At 41.2% G+C, this 19,510-nt stretch overlaps 2 protein-coding genes across 2 annotated transcripts; both read right to left on the minus strand.

The window, feature by feature from the left end:
- Positions 1-2,043: 2,043 nt before the first annotated feature.
- Positions 2,044-6,861, minus strand: LOC307025662 (sepiapterin reductase-like). The gene is made up of 3 exons (XM_079660501.1): positions 6,217-6,861; positions 4,940-5,230; positions 2,044-2,627 (listed from the first exon to the last, which is right to left on the minus strand). Exons 1-3 carry the CDS (start codon positions 6,587-6,589, stop codon positions 2,437-2,439), a joined length of 855 nt encoding a protein of 284 aa, XP_079516627.1. The 5' UTR covers positions 6,590-6,861; the 3' UTR covers positions 2,044-2,436.
- A 724-nt stretch (positions 6,862-7,585) lies between these two features.
- On the minus strand, positions 7,586-17,932 carry LOC307025244 (excitatory amino acid transporter 1-like). The gene is made up of 7 exons (XM_079659886.1): positions 17,732-17,932; positions 16,963-17,005; positions 15,433-15,713; positions 14,153-14,386; positions 11,328-11,522; positions 10,060-10,194; positions 7,586-8,482 (listed from the first exon to the last, which is right to left on the minus strand). The coding sequence occupies exons 1-7, from the start codon at positions 17,899-17,901 to the stop codon at positions 8,272-8,274; spliced, it is 1,269 nt and encodes a 422-aa protein (XP_079516012.1). The 5' UTR covers positions 17,902-17,932; the 3' UTR covers positions 7,586-8,271.
- Positions 17,933-19,510: the final 1,578 nt, after the last annotated feature.

Raw genomic sequence — 19,510 nt, forward strand, 5'->3', positions numbered from 1 at the left:
ATGGATTTAGAAGATGATTTTATTGATTGCTAAAGAAAAATAGTCCGTTGTTACTGTTTGAACTAACGTAGCAACGGCAGGAACTGCTTCAATAGTGTTTTTGAGGAGCTTTTTTGATTACAGATTTGAAAACATAGTTGCTTGCTTTAAAAGTAGCACAATTCATTATGTCAAACCTTGGAAAGTATCTAGATATCCCTGCCCTAATGCCAAAGTAAATATCAACTGAATATGTGTCGCCGTTTGATGTCTATGTCTGGACCGCTGCGTAAAAAGGAGGGTTTCTGCCCCGTTACTTCTCTTCTTACTTCAAAGAATAAAACACGGAGGAGGTTGATCTCTTTTTCTCCCCCTCTTCTGAGAGCCCAGCAGCTGATCTCAGAGCACGCTCCCCTCTCCTGCAGGGGGGCGTGGTCAGCAGCAGCTCACAGAATCGGCCTTTTCTTTAAATATAATTTTAAAATGTCGATACAGTAGGCCCTTTTTTAAAGTCGTTTTTATAGGTGTTGCTATCTGTTTTGTGTAGCGTGGTTCTACAAGCAAGTCAGTGCATTCATGGGGTGGTATCAGAGAGTTACAAGAGTCTGTAAATGCAATGAAAACATTTGGCCACAGCAAATCATTTACGTATTTATGTAATTTTTACTTTTGAATACTTCAGTATAAAGGATGTATTGATTAATTTAAGTGATATATGTGTACACATAGGCCTATACACATCAAAACAGGGCTACATTTGATTTAATTATAAAAGGTATAATATGTGGTACACTGAAGAGCCGTTTGGGAGCCGAAAGAGCCGGCTCTTCTTGGTGAGCTGAGCCAAATGATCCGGCTTACCAAGAAGAGCCGGAATTCCCATCACTAGTAAAGATGGCTTTTCTATCATCCCGAACATATTTAGGGCAGAACGAGTGAGTAAGAACATTGCTGTTAAAGTTACAGTTGTAGTGCCGAGGACATGGAGTCGGAGGCGGTGCAATGGAGATGTGAAAGGGTACTTTAATAGAGAACAGAATAGGACATGTTGTCGGGTCGCAGCACGGGTCGACAAGAGAAAGAGCCAAGAGGGCACACACTATATATAAGTAACATATAACATGTCCGTGCGGGAACAATAGCCGCAACTGTAGTTCCCAGTTTGAATTATGAACCCAGTGTATAAATAGGTGGTCACCACACAGTCTGCTTTATGTCTGAGATTACTTAATATTGTTGAAGCACCTGATTTAAGCACCAGCACTTCCTCCTGAAGAATAAATGCTTTACTGGGGGGTCATGTTTCACTCATTAATCACAAATGGGGCGAAGCCTGCGAGCTAGCTCAGGCAGTCAACTCGAGCACCAATCATACATGAACACGTGACGCACCTCGTCCCTCTTCCAACCAACCAAACACATTCTCCTAAACATGACGCTCTATTTAAGCTGCCAGGTCTGGCTCTGCCTCGCTATGCTGCTGCTGCGTTCATGTTCCTGCTGCTGTGTTTCATGTTGCTGCTGCTCGCCTTGCGCGCGCCCCCCCCCCCCCCCCCCACCCCACCACCCCACCACCCCAGCTTCCACGTGTAGGCTCGGAGGGTAGTTATCTAATCATCACTCAATGTTCTTTGTAAATCTGTGGAGTGATGAGGCCCGAGCCTAGACGCCAAACTCAAACTATAAGCTGCTTCTAATAAACATATTAAGAAACACGTGAGTTGTCTGACTGAAATGCACTATAGCCTTGGCCAGAGGTGGGAGAAGTACTCAGATCTTGTACTTTAGTAAAAGTAGAAGTACTCAGATCTTGTACTTGAGTAAAAGTAGAAGTACTCAGATCTTGTACTTGAGTAAAAGTAGAAGTACTCAGATCTTGTTCTTGAGTAAAAGTAGAAGTACTCAGATATTGTACTTGAGTAAAAGTAGAAGTACTCAGATCTTGTACTTGAGTAAAAGTAGAAGTACTCAGATCTTGTACTTGAGTAAAAGTACTCTGATACAGTAAAATTCCTGCATTCAAAATGTTACTCAAGTAAAAGTAAAAAAGTAACTCAACTGGAATGTTTTGAATGTGCATTTTATGAATATCAGTTTGATAACTCAGACTTCACTTGGAAAGATTAACAATAGAAATCTACAACAAAGAGAGTTCAGATTGAGAGTGAAGTCATCCAATTAATGAATGCAGAATTTTGTTTATAGTGTCGTGGACAGTCCACTAATCAGCTGTCACAAAAAACAGTAAATGTAGCAGCTTTAGCTCGTTTCCAGCTGTTGTCCAGATGATAACAGACACCTTTTTAAAATCACAATACATCAACAGCATTAGTTTAAAAAAAAAAAAGATGAAAGACAAGAGCTATAATTGGCAGGTCAACATTAAGAGTTTCAATTCAAATCAAGGCACACAGAGCAATAATCTGGCCCAACGCTGATTGGCTGTAAGTGCTGTGTCTACAGGTCGAAGACATCGATGTGCGCTCCAGATGTGAAGCTGTCCTCCAGCAGCAGCTTCATCAGTTTGGCACAGGAAGCCTCGCAGGTCAGCAGCTGGCCGGAAGAGAACATGTCTGAGAAGGTTTTCTTGAGGTCTGGATCAGCTGTGCTGGATCTGGCCACCGACTGCATCTCTGTGTCCAGAGGGCCTGGGAGAGGAGAGGAGAGGGGAGGAGAGGAGGAGGGGAGGAGAGGAGAGGGGAGGGGAGGAGAGGGGAGGAGAGGAGAGGAGGGGAGGAGGAGGGGAGGAGAGGAGGAGAGAGGAGAGGAGTGGAGAGGAGAGGAGGAGAGAGGAGAGCAGTGGAGAGGAGAGGAGATCAAAGGAGAGGAGAGGAGAGGAGATCAAAGGAGAGGAGAGGGGAGGGGAGGGGAGGGGAGGGGAGGGGAGGAGGGGAGAGGAGAGGGGAGGAGAGGAGGGGAGAGGAGAGGGGGAGAGGAGGAGGGGAGAGGAGAGGGGAGGAGAGGAGAGGGGGGGAGAGGAGAGGAGAGGGGAGGAGAGGAGGGGAGAGGAGAGAGGGAGAGGAGAGGAGAGGGGAGGAGAGGAGAGGAGAGGGGAGGAGAGGAGAGGAGATCAATTATGTTTGTGAAGATTCAATGGTTTTATTGTCATATGCACCAGAGGTGGGAAGTAGTGGAGAACACATACTTCATTACTAACTTAAAGATGGGGTAGGTAAGTTTGAGAAACCGGCTCGAGATACACTTGTTATATTCCATGGAATGCTCTTAACATCCAGATAGCAATGAATATCTGAAGTGCTTTGACAAAAAATAAATAAAAAAAGTCATCTGTGGAAGCCTTAGTGCTGTAAAAAGCACGACCGGCCCGGCTAAAGTAACTGGATGGCCTACCTGCCTGTCAGCCTTCCATCTGTGCACACACTTATCTCGTGCCCTCATTGGTCATGTGCGCGTTCGTGTGTGTTGGAGGAGGGGCTCTGTGAGGAAGGCTGAAGGAAGGGGCAGATTTTTTCTCCGGCTTTGTATTTTCAAATTCTATCGCACTCGAGCTGGTTTCTCCAAAATTACCTACCCCACCTTTAGTACATGTTTCTGGTATCAGTACTTTCCTCCTCTACGTATTTTTTTTACGACTTTTTACTTTCTACTTCTTACATGTTGAACACAAATACCTGTACTTTCTACTTCTTACATGTTGAACACAAATACCTGTACTTTCTACTTCTTACATGTTGAACTCAAATACCTGTACTTTCTACTTCTTACATGTTGAACACAAATACCTGTACTTTCTACTTCTTACATGTTGAACACAAATACCTGTACTTTCTACTTCTTACATGTTGAACTCAAATACCTGTACTTTCTACTTCTTACATGTTGAACACAAATACCTGTACTTTCTACTTCTTACATGTTGAACACAAATACCTGTACTTTCTACTTCTTACATGTTGAACCCAAATACCTGTACTTTCTACTTCTTACATGTTGAACTCAAATACCTGTACTTTCTACTTCTTACATGTTGAACTCAAATACCTGTACTTTCTACTTCTTACATGTTGAACTCAAATACCTGTACTTTCTACTTCTTACATGTTGAACCCAAATACCTGTACTTTCTACTTCTTACATGTTGAACTCAAATACCTGTACTTTCTACTTCTTACATGTTGAACTCAAATACCTGTACTTTCTACTTCTTACATGTTGAACACAAATACCTGTACTTTCTACTTCTTACATGTTGAACTCAAATACCTGTACTTTCTACTTCTTACATGTTGAACCCAAATACCTGTACTTTCTACTTCTTACATGTTGAACACAAATACCTGTACTTTCTACTTCTTACATGTTGAACACAAATACCTGTACTTTCTACTTCTTACATGTTGAACCCAAATACCTGTACTTTCTACTTCTTACATGTTGAACTCAAATACTTGTACTTTCTACTTCTTACATGTTGAACTCAAATACCTGTACTTTCTACTTCTTACATGTTGAACTCAAATACCTGTACTTTCTACTTCTTACATGTTGAACTCAAATACCTGTACTTTCTACTTCTCTCATTTCCCAAACAGGCTGGTTCCTTTAGTCTGAATGTGTGTTTGGTGGCGTGATCATTATTATTTAGAGTCATTGCGTGCCTATTGATTTGAACACGATCCGTGTATCCATCATTTCCTGGTCTTCTCTAAAGAAGAGCGACCAATGAAAACGTTGTCATGTTGCCGTTGTTCAGCATGGAAACATTCATTAGCTAACAATGACATTATTGTTCTATTAATATAAAGGGAGGTCAGGTACTCTTTAAAACAGCTGCTAGTTATGGGTACTTTTTACTGAAGTACATTTCAAAGCCTCTTTACTTTGACTTGAGTAAAGAAGTTTAGTCAGTCCTTCTACTTTCACCAGAGTATTTGTAAACACGAGTATCTGTACTTCTACTTGAGTAAAGGACGTGTGTACTGTTGCCCCCCCTCCTTACCTGGGGCGTAGCTCAGCACCCGGAGGTCTGGCTCCTCCGCTGCCAGCACCTTGAACATCATCTCCCGAGCTGCCTTTCCAGTGCAATAAAGCGCCCAGGATTTGAAAGGCTGCAGGGCGCACAGCGAGGTGATGTTGACGACGGAGCGACAGAGCCCTGATCGGGGGGGGAGAGCCTGAAGGAGGCGGGCCGTCAGACACAAACAGGAAGTCACATTCAGGGACAGGTAGGAGTCAACCTCGGCCATATCTGTGAAGCTGCTGGTGAAACGAGACACATCCCCTAGAGAGGCTGGCGAGAGAGAGAGAGAGAGAGAGAGAGAGAGAGAGAGAGAGAGAGAGAGAGAGAGAGAGAGAGAGAGAGAGAGAGAGAGAGAGAGAGGGTTAAGATAAGATGTTATTCAGATGCTGGTTCCTAAAGTGAGAACAGAACTAGGTAAAAAAAGCTTTTAAATATGCTGCACCTTCTGCTTGGAATAATACACAGAAGGAGCAGAAACTGTCAGATTTGATCACTTTGGGGGAATTTAAGTCTTAAAGAACAGAGAACAAGAAACCATTGGTCGATGTGATTGCTCATAAATCCCATAATTGACGTCGTTTTAAATTGTGTCAGTTTTTAATGTTTCATAACGGTTTATTTCATTTGCATATTGACTGGTTAATGTGCCATTTCATGTTTTGTGTTTTACAGCTGTATTCGTCTGCCTGTATTGTCTGTGTTTTATCTGATGTAACTTTGTTCATGCGGCCCTCTTGGCCAGGTCGCTCTTGAAAATGAGATTTTAAATCTCAATGAGACTTTTACCTGGTTTAATAAAGGATATAGGCTATGAAAGATAAGATAAGATGAAACTTTATTTATCCCCTTGGGGAAATTCAGGCATTAATAGCAGCAACGGGTCAGAATGAAAAACAGGATTCATACGGGGGAAAATACAAATAGAATACAAATTAAAATAACACATCACAGTAAAAAGTTGTGCATTTGTATGAACATGTTAAATATATTTACAAAAGTGTGCAGATGAGAGTGCAGGTTAAAGTCTTAAAAACAGTGCACTTGTTATGCTTGAACAGTCCTGGTTACTATTAACAGGTTACAGTGTGTGGGTTAATGTTTACAAGATCTGAGTGCTTCTCCTTTTACTCAAGTACAAGATCTGAGTATGCTACTTCTACTTTTACTCAATTACAAGATCTGAGTACTTCTCCGTTCTCCCACCTCTGGTTTTGGGTCATTTATCAGGCGATTAATGGTAATTAGATGGTTCTTACCAGCGTTGTTGACCAGTATCACGTGATCTATGTGTTCAGAGAAAGCTGCCCTCGAAGCTGAAACGACGCTCTGCAGCCCCGCCATCTGAGCCAGGTCTGCCGGTACACACTGCACCAAAAGGCCGGATTTACCTGCCTCTGACCCGGCCAGCTCGACCTCCAGAGACCGCAGGTTTTCCTCCGAGCGAGCCGTGAGAATGAGCACCGATCCCGGCTTCACTAACCGGGACAACTCTCTCGCTACAGTCCGACCAAAGCCCCTTGAGGCCCCGGTTATGATGCACAGTGCACGGCCCAGGTCTTTTCTCTGAGAGGAGGACATGTTTTCTGCACCATGCACTAGCTGCGTAATATCACTTCCCTTAATTTCCATCCTTTCCGTCCCTTATTTACGTCTTTTCCTTGCGGTTTAAAGTCCCTCCCACCAGGGATGCATGGAGAAACGCTAAAATCCCTTTTCAAAAATCTAAATGTAAGATTTGAAGTTCTTGCCACATTAAGTTCTGTCTAATAATGTTGGCTTAATATATAATGTTGTCGCGAAGGGAGAAGAAAGCAAGGAAATGTGATTTTTAAGAGCAATGGGAAGTCCTTACTGTGTGATATATATCCTATGTAAAGTGAGGAGGAGCAACAGGCTTTACACCCAACGGCAGCGCTGCACAGCGGTGAAGCCAATCCGGAAGTGCCACACACTGCAGTTCATATAGTGGACGGTAGGGGGAGGCTGCAGAAGGGAGCAATTTCTGTAGAGCCCCGATGTTAAAATGCCCGACTTTAAAGCGGAAATAAACATGTTTCCATCGTGGTTCAAAACACCATATTCACTGTATGGTTAGATAACTCCTTCATGACAACTGTGAGGTTGTGGATTTTAGCATAATAATGTATATGTATGTAAGCAGAGAGGACTACTCTTCTTCTAGGATATTACAGGCTGAACATACACCTGTTGCCCTGTCGCCATCTCCCGGATCCACGGTCATTTACACAATGAACCTAGGAATACACTTTATGAAACATCGTACATTATTCTTTCTATCTACCCGTCTATCCGTATCTCTCTAAACAGCTACAAAAATGTATGTATTTTTATTTATTTTCCTAAAGAACTTTAAACAATATAAATTCCCTTAACTTTCAATAATTTGCTTATTCTAACGTTGTCAAGCTGGCAGGTCAGTATCAATCCAAATGTATAATGTGAGCCTTGTAGTCCTTCGGAGGAGAATCATATTCCCTTCTCCTTCAGAGACCATACATGATATTTTGTTCAGAAAAGAAAGCAAGTATTCAGGAAATATTGTTTGCATTTGTAATCTATCAAAAATGATCCCGGACATTTGAAATAAAAACGAAAAACAGTCAGTAATTATTTTCGTATTTTATTTCACTAAACTTCATTATAATAAACAAAAGGTATAGGTAACCATTTTCTCAGAGAGACTTCAATATCCGTGTCACACATTCATACTGAAATCACCATCGTTAACAAGCATTACATCACGCAACATATTCACTGTCATATCTACAGAAAATTAGCGATGTTGGTAAAAAATTCAGACACACACACGCGCGCACACACACACACACACACACACACACACACACACACACACACACACACACACACACACACACACACACAATCATTACTTTCTTGTTATAACCTGTAATAAAAACCACAATATTAACTTATGTTGTGACGATAAAGATAGACATTTTTATTTAAGTTAAGCTATGTCCTGGTGACAAAATGCTTATTTTAATGCAGTGTTTAAATCTGTCACATGTATCTAAATCTACCTTCACCTCAATCACTACATGTTATATGAAGATAAAATATTAAAGGAGTAAACATACAAATCAGAATCTACCAGTCCTATTTGAAAGCACTAACGTCAAAGTAATTGTAATGACAGAGGAATGTAAGAAATGAACGTGATGCAGGACTAGATAATGAAAGAACGTTAACAAATGTGTGAAATAATGTCAGCAACGTCATGGTGGAAACATCGTCTAGCAATCAGGTCCCTTCAAACAGAACCATGTGACCTACATGTTGGATTCACTGTGAGCACGTTTGTCATTTTCAAAATCACTATCCTGGGAGATGAGCTTGTAAGGTTTCTTCCTCTCTTTCTCCTCCAGCACAGAGTTCCCCATCTCCACGTCTTTGCTGCGGAGCTCATGTCGAGACAGAAACTCTACGATACCCGCTCCGATCGAATCCCCCAAAACATTGGTGGTGGTCCGCAGACGGTCCCTGAACACAGAGATGGCAAAAGTACACACATCCTTTACTCAAGTAGAAGTACAGATAGTCGTGTTTAAAAATACTCTGGTGAAAGTAGAAGTACTGACTAAACTGCTTTACTCAAGTCAAAGTAAAGAACTTTGAAATGTACTTCAGTAAAAAGTACCCATAACTAGCAGCTGTTTCAAAGAGTACCTGACCTCCCTTTATATTAATAGAACAATAATGTCATTGTTAGTTAATGAATGTTTCCATGCTGAACAACGGCAACATGACAACGTTTCCCTTGGTCCCTCTTCTTTAGAGAAGACCAGGAAATGATGGATACACGGATCGTGTTCAAATCAATAGGCACGCAATGACTCTAAATAATAATGATCACGCCACCAAACACACATTCAAACTAAAGGAACCAGCCTGTTTGGAAAATGTGAGAAGTAGAAAGTACAGGTATTTGTGTTCAACATGTAAGAAGTAGAAAGTACAGGTATTTGAGTTCAACATGTAAGAAGTAGAAAGTACAGGTATTTGAGTTCAACATGTAAGAAGTAGAAAGAACAGGTATTTGTGTTCAACATGTAAGAAGTAGAAAGTACAGGTATTTGAGTTCAACATGTAAGAAGTAGAAAGTACAGGTATTTGTGTTCAACATGTAAGAAGTAGAAAGTACAGGTATTTGAGTTCAACATGTGAGAAGTAGAAAGTTCAGGTATTTGTGTTCAACATGTAAGAAGTAGAAAGTACAGGTATTTGAGTTCAACATGTGAGAAGTAGAAAGTTCAGGTATTTGGGTTCAACATGTAAGAAGTAGAAAGAACAGGTATTTGTGTTCAACATGTAAGAAGTAGAAAGTTCAGGTATTTGGGTTCAACATGTAAGAAGTAAAAACTACAGGTATTTGAGTTCAAAATGTAAGAAGTAGAAAGTACAGATATTTGTGTTCAAAATGTAAGAAGTAGAAAGTACAGGTATTTGAGTTCAACATGTAAGAAGTCAAAGTCAAAAGTCGTCAGAAAAATAAGTACTCAGTAAAGTACTGATACCAGAAAAATATACTTAAGTACAGTAACAAAGTATTTGTACTCCACTACTTCCCACCTGTGGGAACAACTCTTTGCAATTAGAGCTCTGTCTGTACGGTTTTATTCTGGTACATTGATTTGAACACTGACCTTGTACACCTAGCACTTTTCTTCTGAAAGTGAACCCTGATTCAAGTGACAATCCTGCCCTAGAACCACAGAGACTTCCAACATTAAACGCTGCTCTTCCCTCTGTCTTCTTGCTGGAAGGCTTTGACAGACGTTCAGATTTGGTGCATCCTAGTTAAAGGAGGGAACGATTTCTTTCCTATTACCCCAGTTAGATGAGTAATTTCTGGGATAGGGTATTCTAATTGAAATGATTAATTTGGGAAACCTAATTATGTTTCTATGTTAAAACTCATCGCAAAAAATATTCAATACAAAAGGGAAGATGTGGAACGAGACCCCTGAGAGAGAGAAGTGTGTCACTGGGTGGTAGTAGAGACGGATCTGACCTTAAAACATTCATCATGTCATTGAAAGTTACACACAGATACTCACAAGAACCAATCGACCGCAATGATGAGAGTGATGTCATCAGTAGGAAGTCCAACAGAGGTCAAAACAATCACCATGGTGACCAGTCCGGCCTGAGGGATGCCTGCCGCTCCAATGCTGGCCGCAGTGGCTGTGATACTGGATTAAAGAGAAGAGAAACTATTCCATATCTGCATTTCTCTTATTGATAACCAGAGGTGGAGAAGTACTCAGATCTTGTACTTGAGTAAAAGTAGAAGTACTCAGATCTTGTACTTGAGTAAAAGTAGAAGTACTAAGGTCTTGTACTTGAGTAAAAGTAGAATTACTCAGACCTTGTACTTGAGTAAAAGTAGAAGTACTCAGATCTTGTGCTTGAGTAAAAGTAGAAGTACTTAGATCTTGTACTTGAGTAAAAGTAGAAGTACTCAGATCTTGTACTTGAGTAAAAGTAGAAGTACTCAGACCTTGTACTTGAGTAAAAGTAGAAGTACTCAGATCTTGTACTTGAGTAAAAGTAGAAGTACTCAGACCTTGTACTTGAGTAAAAGTAGAAGTACTAAGATCTTGTACTTGAGTAAAAGTAGAAGTACTCAGGTCTTGTACTTAAGTAAAAGTAGAAGTACTCAGACCTTGTTCTTGAGTAAAAGTAGAAGTACTAAGATCTTGTACTTGAGTAAAAGTAGAAGTACTCAGGTCTTGTACTTGAGTAAAAGTAGAAGTACTCAGGTCTTGTACTTAAGTAAAAGTAGAAGTACTCAGACCTTGTTCTTGAGTAAAAGTAGAAGTACTAAGATCTTGTACTTGAGTAAAAGTAGAAGTACTAAGATCTTGTACTTGAGTAAAAGTAGAAGTACTCAGACCTTGTACTTGAGTAAAAGTAGAAGTACCAGAGTGTAGGAATACTCTGTTACAGTAAAAGTCCTGCATTCAAAATGTTCCTCAAGTAAAAGTATAAAAGTATTCTCATCTAAATATAGTGAAAGACAGTAAAAGTAGTCATTGTGCAGATTGGTCCATTTCAGAATAATATATATGATATGTTTTATAAAGATTGATCATGAAAGTGTTCTCAAAGCTGGTAAAGGTGCAGCTAGTTTGAATGACTTTGTATACTGCAGGGTAGCTTGTGGATTTACTCCAGGTGGAACTAAAGTCTGATTTAACACTTGATTATATTTCACATCATTCATCCACATCTGTAACTAAACGGATTAAATACATGTAGTGGAGTAAAAGTACACAGTAGCATACAATGGAAATAACAGCCTCTGTCATTTCCACTCTCCTACCTGATGGTGAGGATCTGACCAAAGTTCATCTCCACATTGTTGACCTGGGCTATAAAGATGGCCGCCAGCGCCTCATAAAGCGCCGTTCCATCCATATTGATCGTAGCTCCCACCGGCAGCACGAAGCGGGTGATTCTCTTGTCAATTTTGTTGTTTTCCTCCAGACATTTAAAGGTGACAGGCAGGGTTGCAGAGCTGAGCCATGAAAACAAATGGAAACAGGTTACAAACACACTCAGAATCACTTGTATTTTTATAGTAAATAGTTATCAACGCAATAAACCGTTTTTAATTTTGTCTTAATGTTCATTATTTTATTTCATGTTCTGTTCTTGAACATATCAAATTCTATTTACACGTATATTGACTTTTTGCACTACTTTTTATTTTGTATTTTTACATTTTATTCTATGGCCGTTTCTCAATCTCGATGAAACTGGCTTCCAAGCCAATATTTCAAGGATGCTACGTCATCAAGTGGCGCAGCAGGACCGTTCCAACGTCCAGCATACTTGGAATTTCACTGAGGCCGCGTCCTTGGTTTGGGGGAAATGTCTAGGCTGCACATGGGGGCCGTTTCTCAATTTTGAGTACGCTTGCTTGGTAGCACATGTCTTCCGAGTCACTTCCTTCAGAAGCTAGGCAAGAATCCTTCCTGGCATTCGGAAAACGAAGAGTGGAACAGGCGAGCAAGTGTGCAGGTGTGCGTCATATGAGAGGCCCCGCCTTACATTTTCCGCCACAGATTTGGTGAAATTGGTCCGTGCGCAAAGGATTGTGGGGATTTGAAGGACGCGAAGTCTACCCATGTGCAGCCTCGAAATTACCCCCAAACCAAGGACGCGGCCTCGGTGCAATTCCAAGTATGCTGGAGATTTGAACAGTCCTTCGGCGGCACTCGATGACGTAGCATCCTTGAAATATTGGCTTGGAAGCCAGTTTCCTCGAGATTGAGAAACGGCCAGGCAATCAGCTGTGCGGCGTGATCACAAACAGACGTCGCTTCACGTGACGCTCCGGCCCTGCTTCTCGTGGTTTCCTTGCGTCTCTCCATGCTTCCCTGGTGGGAGGGACTAAACGCAGGGAAACGACGCAAGTGAGGGACGCAAGGAATCCATTTAACCGAAGTGAGATGCACCTTGGGTGTTTCTCAATGTCAAGGAAGGCTGCTCCAGAGCCACTATTTCAAGCATACTACGTCGTCGAGTGCCGCAGAAAGGACTGTTCCAATGTCCAGCATACTTGGAATTCTACCGAGCCCGACGTACTTCGTAGCGAGAAATTTCGAGGCTGCACATGTGTAGACTCTGCGGTCTTAAAATCCCCACAATGCTTTGCGCACGGAAACATTTCCAAATCTTTGGCGGAACTAGCGCTCCATTTAAGGCGGGGCCTCTCATATGACATACATCTGCACACTTGCTCGCCTGTTCCACTCTTCGTTTTCCGAACGCCAGGAAGTATTCTTGCCTCGCTTCTGAAGCAAGTGACTCGGAAGACATGTGCTACCAAGGAAGCGTCCTCAACATTGAGAAACAGCCAGAGTCTTGCTCGCTCTCTCGGTGGAAGGATCTGTTTGAGAGCAGCTACCTGACCTATATGCTTTTGTTTCCCTTCCTCTCAGTTTGGCATTGAACAGCTTGCACCACACCACGTTCACACACCCACACCTACACTACTGATACTACTGATGAACACATTCATTTGTGGTAGCTCTTTTGTTTAGTTAAGTTTAGTTATTATAATACATATCGTTCCTTAAACCGTGTCCTTTCCACGTTCTTTGTTATGGCCAAGACAAAAGGCCTGTTTCTAACTTTAGACTGAGCTTCTTTGAGCTAGAAACTACTCTAGACACGCTACCAAACAAACTCTAAACAAGCCACGCTGTTTAAGATAAAAGCAACTTGTCTCACGAGCTGCATCCAAAATGTCAGTAAGTGCCGACAGCTCTAATGCTTCTGTATTTCTGTCACATGCTGGTTGCCTCAGGCTAAAGCTAACATGAGCTATGTACAGACTGGATATAAGTTTGTTTGCACAGTAAGAGTCTGTAACTGTCATTTAAGGTCACATCCACAGTCTTTAGTGAATACACGGATACGTTCTGGTGACTATGATTCTTTATTTGCTCGAGCTTGTTGTGAACTTTGTGTATGCATTTCATGTGTTCATTTAAATCCACTCAGTTGGTGTTTTTGCATTTTTCTACAGCTTAACAGTGATTGTTTGATTGGTCAAAATGAATCAGCACCTGCTTTAAACATCCCTCTCCCTGTAGCTCCTGTGCTGTGTTTTTGCTGGTCAGTTAATGCGGAGAATGGCTGGAAAGGCCAGAGGTTCTGTAATAGTAGATATTACCAGGATCTGACTACAGACAACAGAAAATTAAAACACTTTATACACTCAAAAGCAAGAATGGAGAAACCAGCTCGAGTGAGCTAGAATTTGAAAATACACAACCGGAAAAAATCTGCCCCTTCCTTCAGACTTCCTCACAGAGCCCCTCCTCCATCACACACGAACGCACACATGACCAATCAGGGCACGAGATCAGTTTGTGCCCAGATGGAAGGCTGACAGGCAGGTAGGCCATCCAGTTACTTTAGCCGGGCCGGCTCAGATGATTGGTCGTGCTTTTTACAGTACTAAGGCTTCCACATATTAAATATTTGTATGTATTTATCGTCAAAGCATTTAATATATTCATTGCTATCGGGATGTTAAGAGCATTCCATGGAATATAACAACAAGTGTTTCTGAAGTGAATTACCTACCCCACCTTTAATGATACATTTACTACAACAGAGGTGTGTTGGACTCACCTGGAGGACGTTCCCAGGGCGGTGACCAGAGCTTGCACGATGCCAGCGATGAAGGTGAAGGGGTTTTGCCGAGTGATAACAAAATAGAGAGTGGGAAGAATAAGAACTCCGTGGATTAGTAACCCGATTATCACCGTGATGGTATACATGCCCAGCTGGCCGCCCATCTGAGTCAGGTCATCCATCTCCACGATCTTTCCTGCGATCAGGAAAAGGATCCCGATAGGAGCGTACCTGAGAGAGGAAGAACGAGGAAGATGATGGTGACATTTATATTCAACAGGAAACACCTCTCACCGGAGATGGCACAAGTACACACGTCCTTTCCTCAAGTAGAAGTACACACATCCTTTCCTCAAGTGGAAGTACAGATACTTGTGTTTAAAAATACTCTGGTGAAAGTAGAAGTACTGACTAAACTTCTTTACTCAAGTCAAAGTAAAGAGGCTTTGAAATGTACTTCAGTAAAAAGTACCCATAACTAGCAGCTGTTTTAAAGAGTACCTGATCTCCCTTTATATTAATAGAACAATAATGTCATCGTTAGCTAATGAATGTTTCCATGGTGACCAACGGCAACATGACAACGTTTCCATTGGTCCCTCTTCTTTAGAGAAGACCAGGAAATGATGGATACACGGATCGTGTTCAAATCAATAGGCACGCAATGACTCTAAATAATAATGATCACGCCACCAAACACACATTCAGACTAAAGGAACCAGCCTGTTTGGAAAATGAGAGAAGTAGAAGGTACAGGTATTTGAGTTCAACATGTAAGAAGTAGAAAGTACAGGTATTTGAGTTCAACATGTAAGAAGTAGAAAGTACAGGTATTTGAGTTCAACATGTAAGAAGTAGAAAGTACAGGTATTTGAGTTCAACATGTAAGAAGTAGAAAGTACAGGTATTTGTGTTCAACATGTAAGAAGTAGAAAGTACAGGTATTTGAGTTCAACATGTAAGAAGTAGAAAGTACAGGTATTTGTGTTCAAAATGTGAGAAGTAGAAAGTACAGGTATTTGTGTTCAACATGTAAGAAGTAGAAAGTAAAGGTATTTGTGTTCAACATGTAAGAAGTAGAAAGTACAGGTATTTGTGTTCAACATGTAAGAAGTAGAAAGTACAGGTATTTGTGTTCAACATGTGAGAAGTCAAAGTAAAAAGTCGTCAGAAAAATAAGTAGTGGAGTAAAGTACTAATACCAGAAAAATGTACTTAAGTACAGTAACGAAGTATTTGTATTCCACTACTTCCTGCCTCTCACAGTAAACTTTTACCACATGATGATGGCCACCAGGCGCATGATGGCTTCATTCAGGGCGTCGAAGAAGTCCCTGAGGACCTGGCCCTGCTCCTTCATGTTGCCGATTATCAAACCAAAGCACACGGAAAAGACCACCAGCCCGAGAGCGTTGACCCCGTTGACCTGGCCCGGCACCGGGATCGCTTCCTCTCTGGAGACCTCAATCACCTCCTGGGTCGCATTGGTGGAGTTGAAGAGGGTTTCGTTCACCATCATCGTCACAGTGACAACCCGCTTTCCATACTTGGTTTTGAACTGGAGAAAGGAGAGAATGAAAGGTCACCTATTGTGCAAAATCTTACAAGATGTCAGTATTTCCTGCAGCTGATGAATATCCATCCATGTCCTTTAAGAAAGACCATAAATAAGACTAAACGCTCCAGAGCACTCAAATACATTGGTGTTTGGTGTCTTCCAGGTCACAATACCCTTTCACAATGAAAGCCCTAAAACTCAATAAAATGGTATGCATATTAGCTTAAAGGTAACCTGTTGTGCAAAAAACCCTTTTCCCTGTATATGTGTATCCATCATTTCCTGGTCTTCTCTAAAGAAGAGGGACCAATGGAAACGTTGTCATGTTGCCGTTGTTCAGCATGGAAACATTCATTAGCTAACAATGACATTATTGTTCTATTAATATAAAGGGAGGTCAGGTACTCTTTAAAACAGCTGCTAGTTATGGGTACTTTTTACTGAAGTACATTTCAAAGCCTCTTTACTTTGACTTGAGAAGAAGTTTAGTCAGTACTTCTACTTTCACCAGAGTATTTTTAAACACGAGTATCTGTACTTCTTCTTATATATATAGACATTTTATTCATTGGGATAAACCCCTTGAGATGCACCATCTCGTTTTCAAAGGGGTCCCGACATTAGCAACAACTTACAGACATACATAAACAAAAAGACAAAAAGCTTGAGTAAAGAAGGTGTGTACTTTTGCCCTCTCTGTTAAAAACAAACCAGTGGCTCTGGACGGTCAGGCTTTGAAAACATGAACGTAGGGGGTCAGTAAGAGGCCACAATGTCTACACACTCGATCTCTTAAACATCTGTTATCTTGTGGGTGACATCAACACTGCACGGCTTTCGGAGACCTCAACACCCATGTAAAGCTCACTGTTGTGTCTCGGCAGATCTGTTAATATTATTTCTCTGTTTAGTTTTAGTCCATGTCTGCTACCCTTTTCGTTGTCTGCCATTTCCTGTTTTACTTTGCCATTTCCTTTCTCATTTTCAGTTAGTTTGTCTCCTACCTTGTCACTTTGCTCACGGACCTGATCACCTGCCCCGCCCTTATTGTTTGCACCTGTAGAGTTCCTTGTTTGTGTATATATTCTGTGTGTTCCCTGTGCTCATTGCCAGATCGTTTTTGAACCTTGAGAACGGATTACCTTGCTTATCACCAAAGTAAAAACCTTTTTTTTTTAAATCATCTTTTGTCTGGAGTCGTGCATTTGGGCCCTATCAAGTTTTTGTGTGCTCCAGTCGTAACACTCACCTGCTGGGTGCAGGCCTGGACCAGGTTTGGAGGAAACATGTTTCTGGAAAGAGAAATAACAGAGTTGTTAAGAGACGATGTTGTCCACTCAGACGCTGTGAATCAGAATACCTTTATTAGTCCCACAGAGGGGACAAAAAGTTACACAATCTACAAAAAACACATCCTGCACGGTTTGACACACGAGCTGTTTCCTGTAGTTATTGAATTACTCAGTTTTATTATTGTGCTGCTGTGTTTATTCTATTTTTGTAACTCTGGCTCATCAATTTCCTTCGGGATAAATAAAGTCTTAACTTATCAAAGTCAAAGTCAACTTTATTGACAATCTTTCAGTTTGTGTGTACAGACAGAGATCGAAATACTGTTTCCCACAATCCAGAATACGGTAACAAAGATATATAAAAAGATTTATAAAACGGACAAGTCAAATCAAGCAATCTGATTGGTTCTTAGCCGTGATATAATGAGCGTATACCACGGGTAGAATTGTAAGTTACTTTTCACAACAAGTCAGTATCCCTCCGCGTCTGAGAAAAACAGTATACCGTTGGGCTGAAAAGCAAACTGCCCGCACCACGCCCCTTAGCTGTGATATAATGAGCATATAGCCTACCACGGCCTGTCGTGAGATATGCTTAAGTATACATATATATACGCATACACATTTATTCATGTGCACACATTTAGTAAATAAAAGCACAACAATCAATACAAAATAACAATCACTTCAAGAACTTTGAGAAATGTACATCTTATCTTTCCTCACCTGATCAGATCTAAGAAGGCGTCTGCAGGACTGACTTGCTCGATCTTTTGCTGCTTTCCAAACTCCGCTTTGGATCCTTTCCCGGGGTGAATGATGAGGACAACGATGATCCCGGTGAAGACTGCGATGAAGGTGGTGGTCATGTAATAAATCAAGGCTCTCATGCCCATCTTTCCTGACGCTTTGCTGTCCAACGCTGCCATGCCTAGAGGATAGGGTGAATACAGAGAATTATTAACACATGTAAGAATACAGCTTTATCTCTCAAATGGGGTTATTTCGAACCAGTAGGCGTTTTCTTTCTTTTTTTGATGCTTCCACCAAGTTTTAAGGAAAGAATAAATGCAATATATGAGGAGAAAATATGTGAAAACCAGCTTTAAAAACTCTCTTTTTCTGCATTTTGTTTGAGAGCGTGAATAGAAATAAGAATATGTTTAAAACAACAATCGTCTTCTTCAAATCCATCCCATCAAAGGGGATTTAAAACCAACAAATCACACGTTTAAAATGTCTTTAATGCGAATCAAAGCTGCGGAATACACTATAATAAACCAAACATGGGATAAACACGCTATAAATATTTAAAAGATACTTTTTGTTTTTATTTTTTATTTCTATTTGAGATGTTTACATTGTGGATTGTTTATTTCTAGACTTTCAATTTCTCTAATGTGTTCTTGTCTTTTTATACTGCTGCAACGCAAACATGTCCCAAATTGGGATCCGTAAAGTACTTCTTATCTTATTATGAATATTGAACAGTTTGATATTGAATAGTGAAAGTGAGCATTTCAAGTCTGGACTGATGGCGACTGAATGTAGGCTTGATGAGAGGAAACGTTTTATATGAGAAGGTTAGAAGCATTACATTACATGTCACTTGTGAGACGCTTTTATCCAAAGCCACTTACATACTCAATACTGTGGGCAATCCCCACAGGAGCAATTTGGGGTGAAGTGTCTCAGGGACACAACGACATGCTGACTGCAGTGGGGTTCGTTTGACCCCCTGATCCGAACACTAACGCACAACCCACTGCGCCCACTGCGCCACACGCCTCCATGAAGAAGCGTGTACTGTACATTGACCTCTTTTGACACCAGCAAGAAGAGATACTCCAAGATGACAGAAGACTGACAGCTGAATTCAAAACCACGCCGTACAGCTTGCTTTTCAAAAATCTTTCCTTCTCTCTTTTCCTCTGTGGTCTTGTTCTCTCCTTCCTTCCCCTTTTTGTAACTCAACACAACATCCAAGTCTGGTTTTTCTATTTGCCTTTAATGCAGCTCTGGTTCACTTTTACTCGAGCTCCGCCAGGCCATTTCGTACATCTGCTACTTTGACATTTTCCTAATTTGTGGTGCGGGAACACATAGAAAAGTGTTTGAGAGCAGCTGCTGGGAACCAGGAGATTAGACCTGAGGACGGAGCACCTTGTGTAATTAAATTGGAAAGAAAGTGTTCTCTGACTGAGTCAGTGGGAAGTTCTTCCTCACGCAGCTGGGTAGAGGTCAGCCTCCTCAGTCACTACTGACCTCCCCCTGAACCAGCTCGGAAAAAAACGAAAGTTTATCTGAGACGCTGTTTCACAATTTGAGCAAACATTGACTTTCAGGCATTTTCAGAACATGAAACCAACAGGATAAATAAAAAGTCTAACTGATTTCCAGAGTTTTATATGCAGAGAATAATATAAGTCCTCTATGGCCCTTTCTCATTTCTCTAAATCCCCTCCTCGACTCCTATCCTCGTGTCTTAGTCCCGCCCACAGGAGA

The sequence above is a fragment of the Notothenia rossii genome (assembly GCF_949606895.1).
Source record: "Notothenia rossii genome assembly, chromosome: 11".
Taxonomy (NCBI): Eukaryota; Metazoa; Chordata; class Actinopteri; order Perciformes; family Nototheniidae; genus Notothenia; species Notothenia rossii.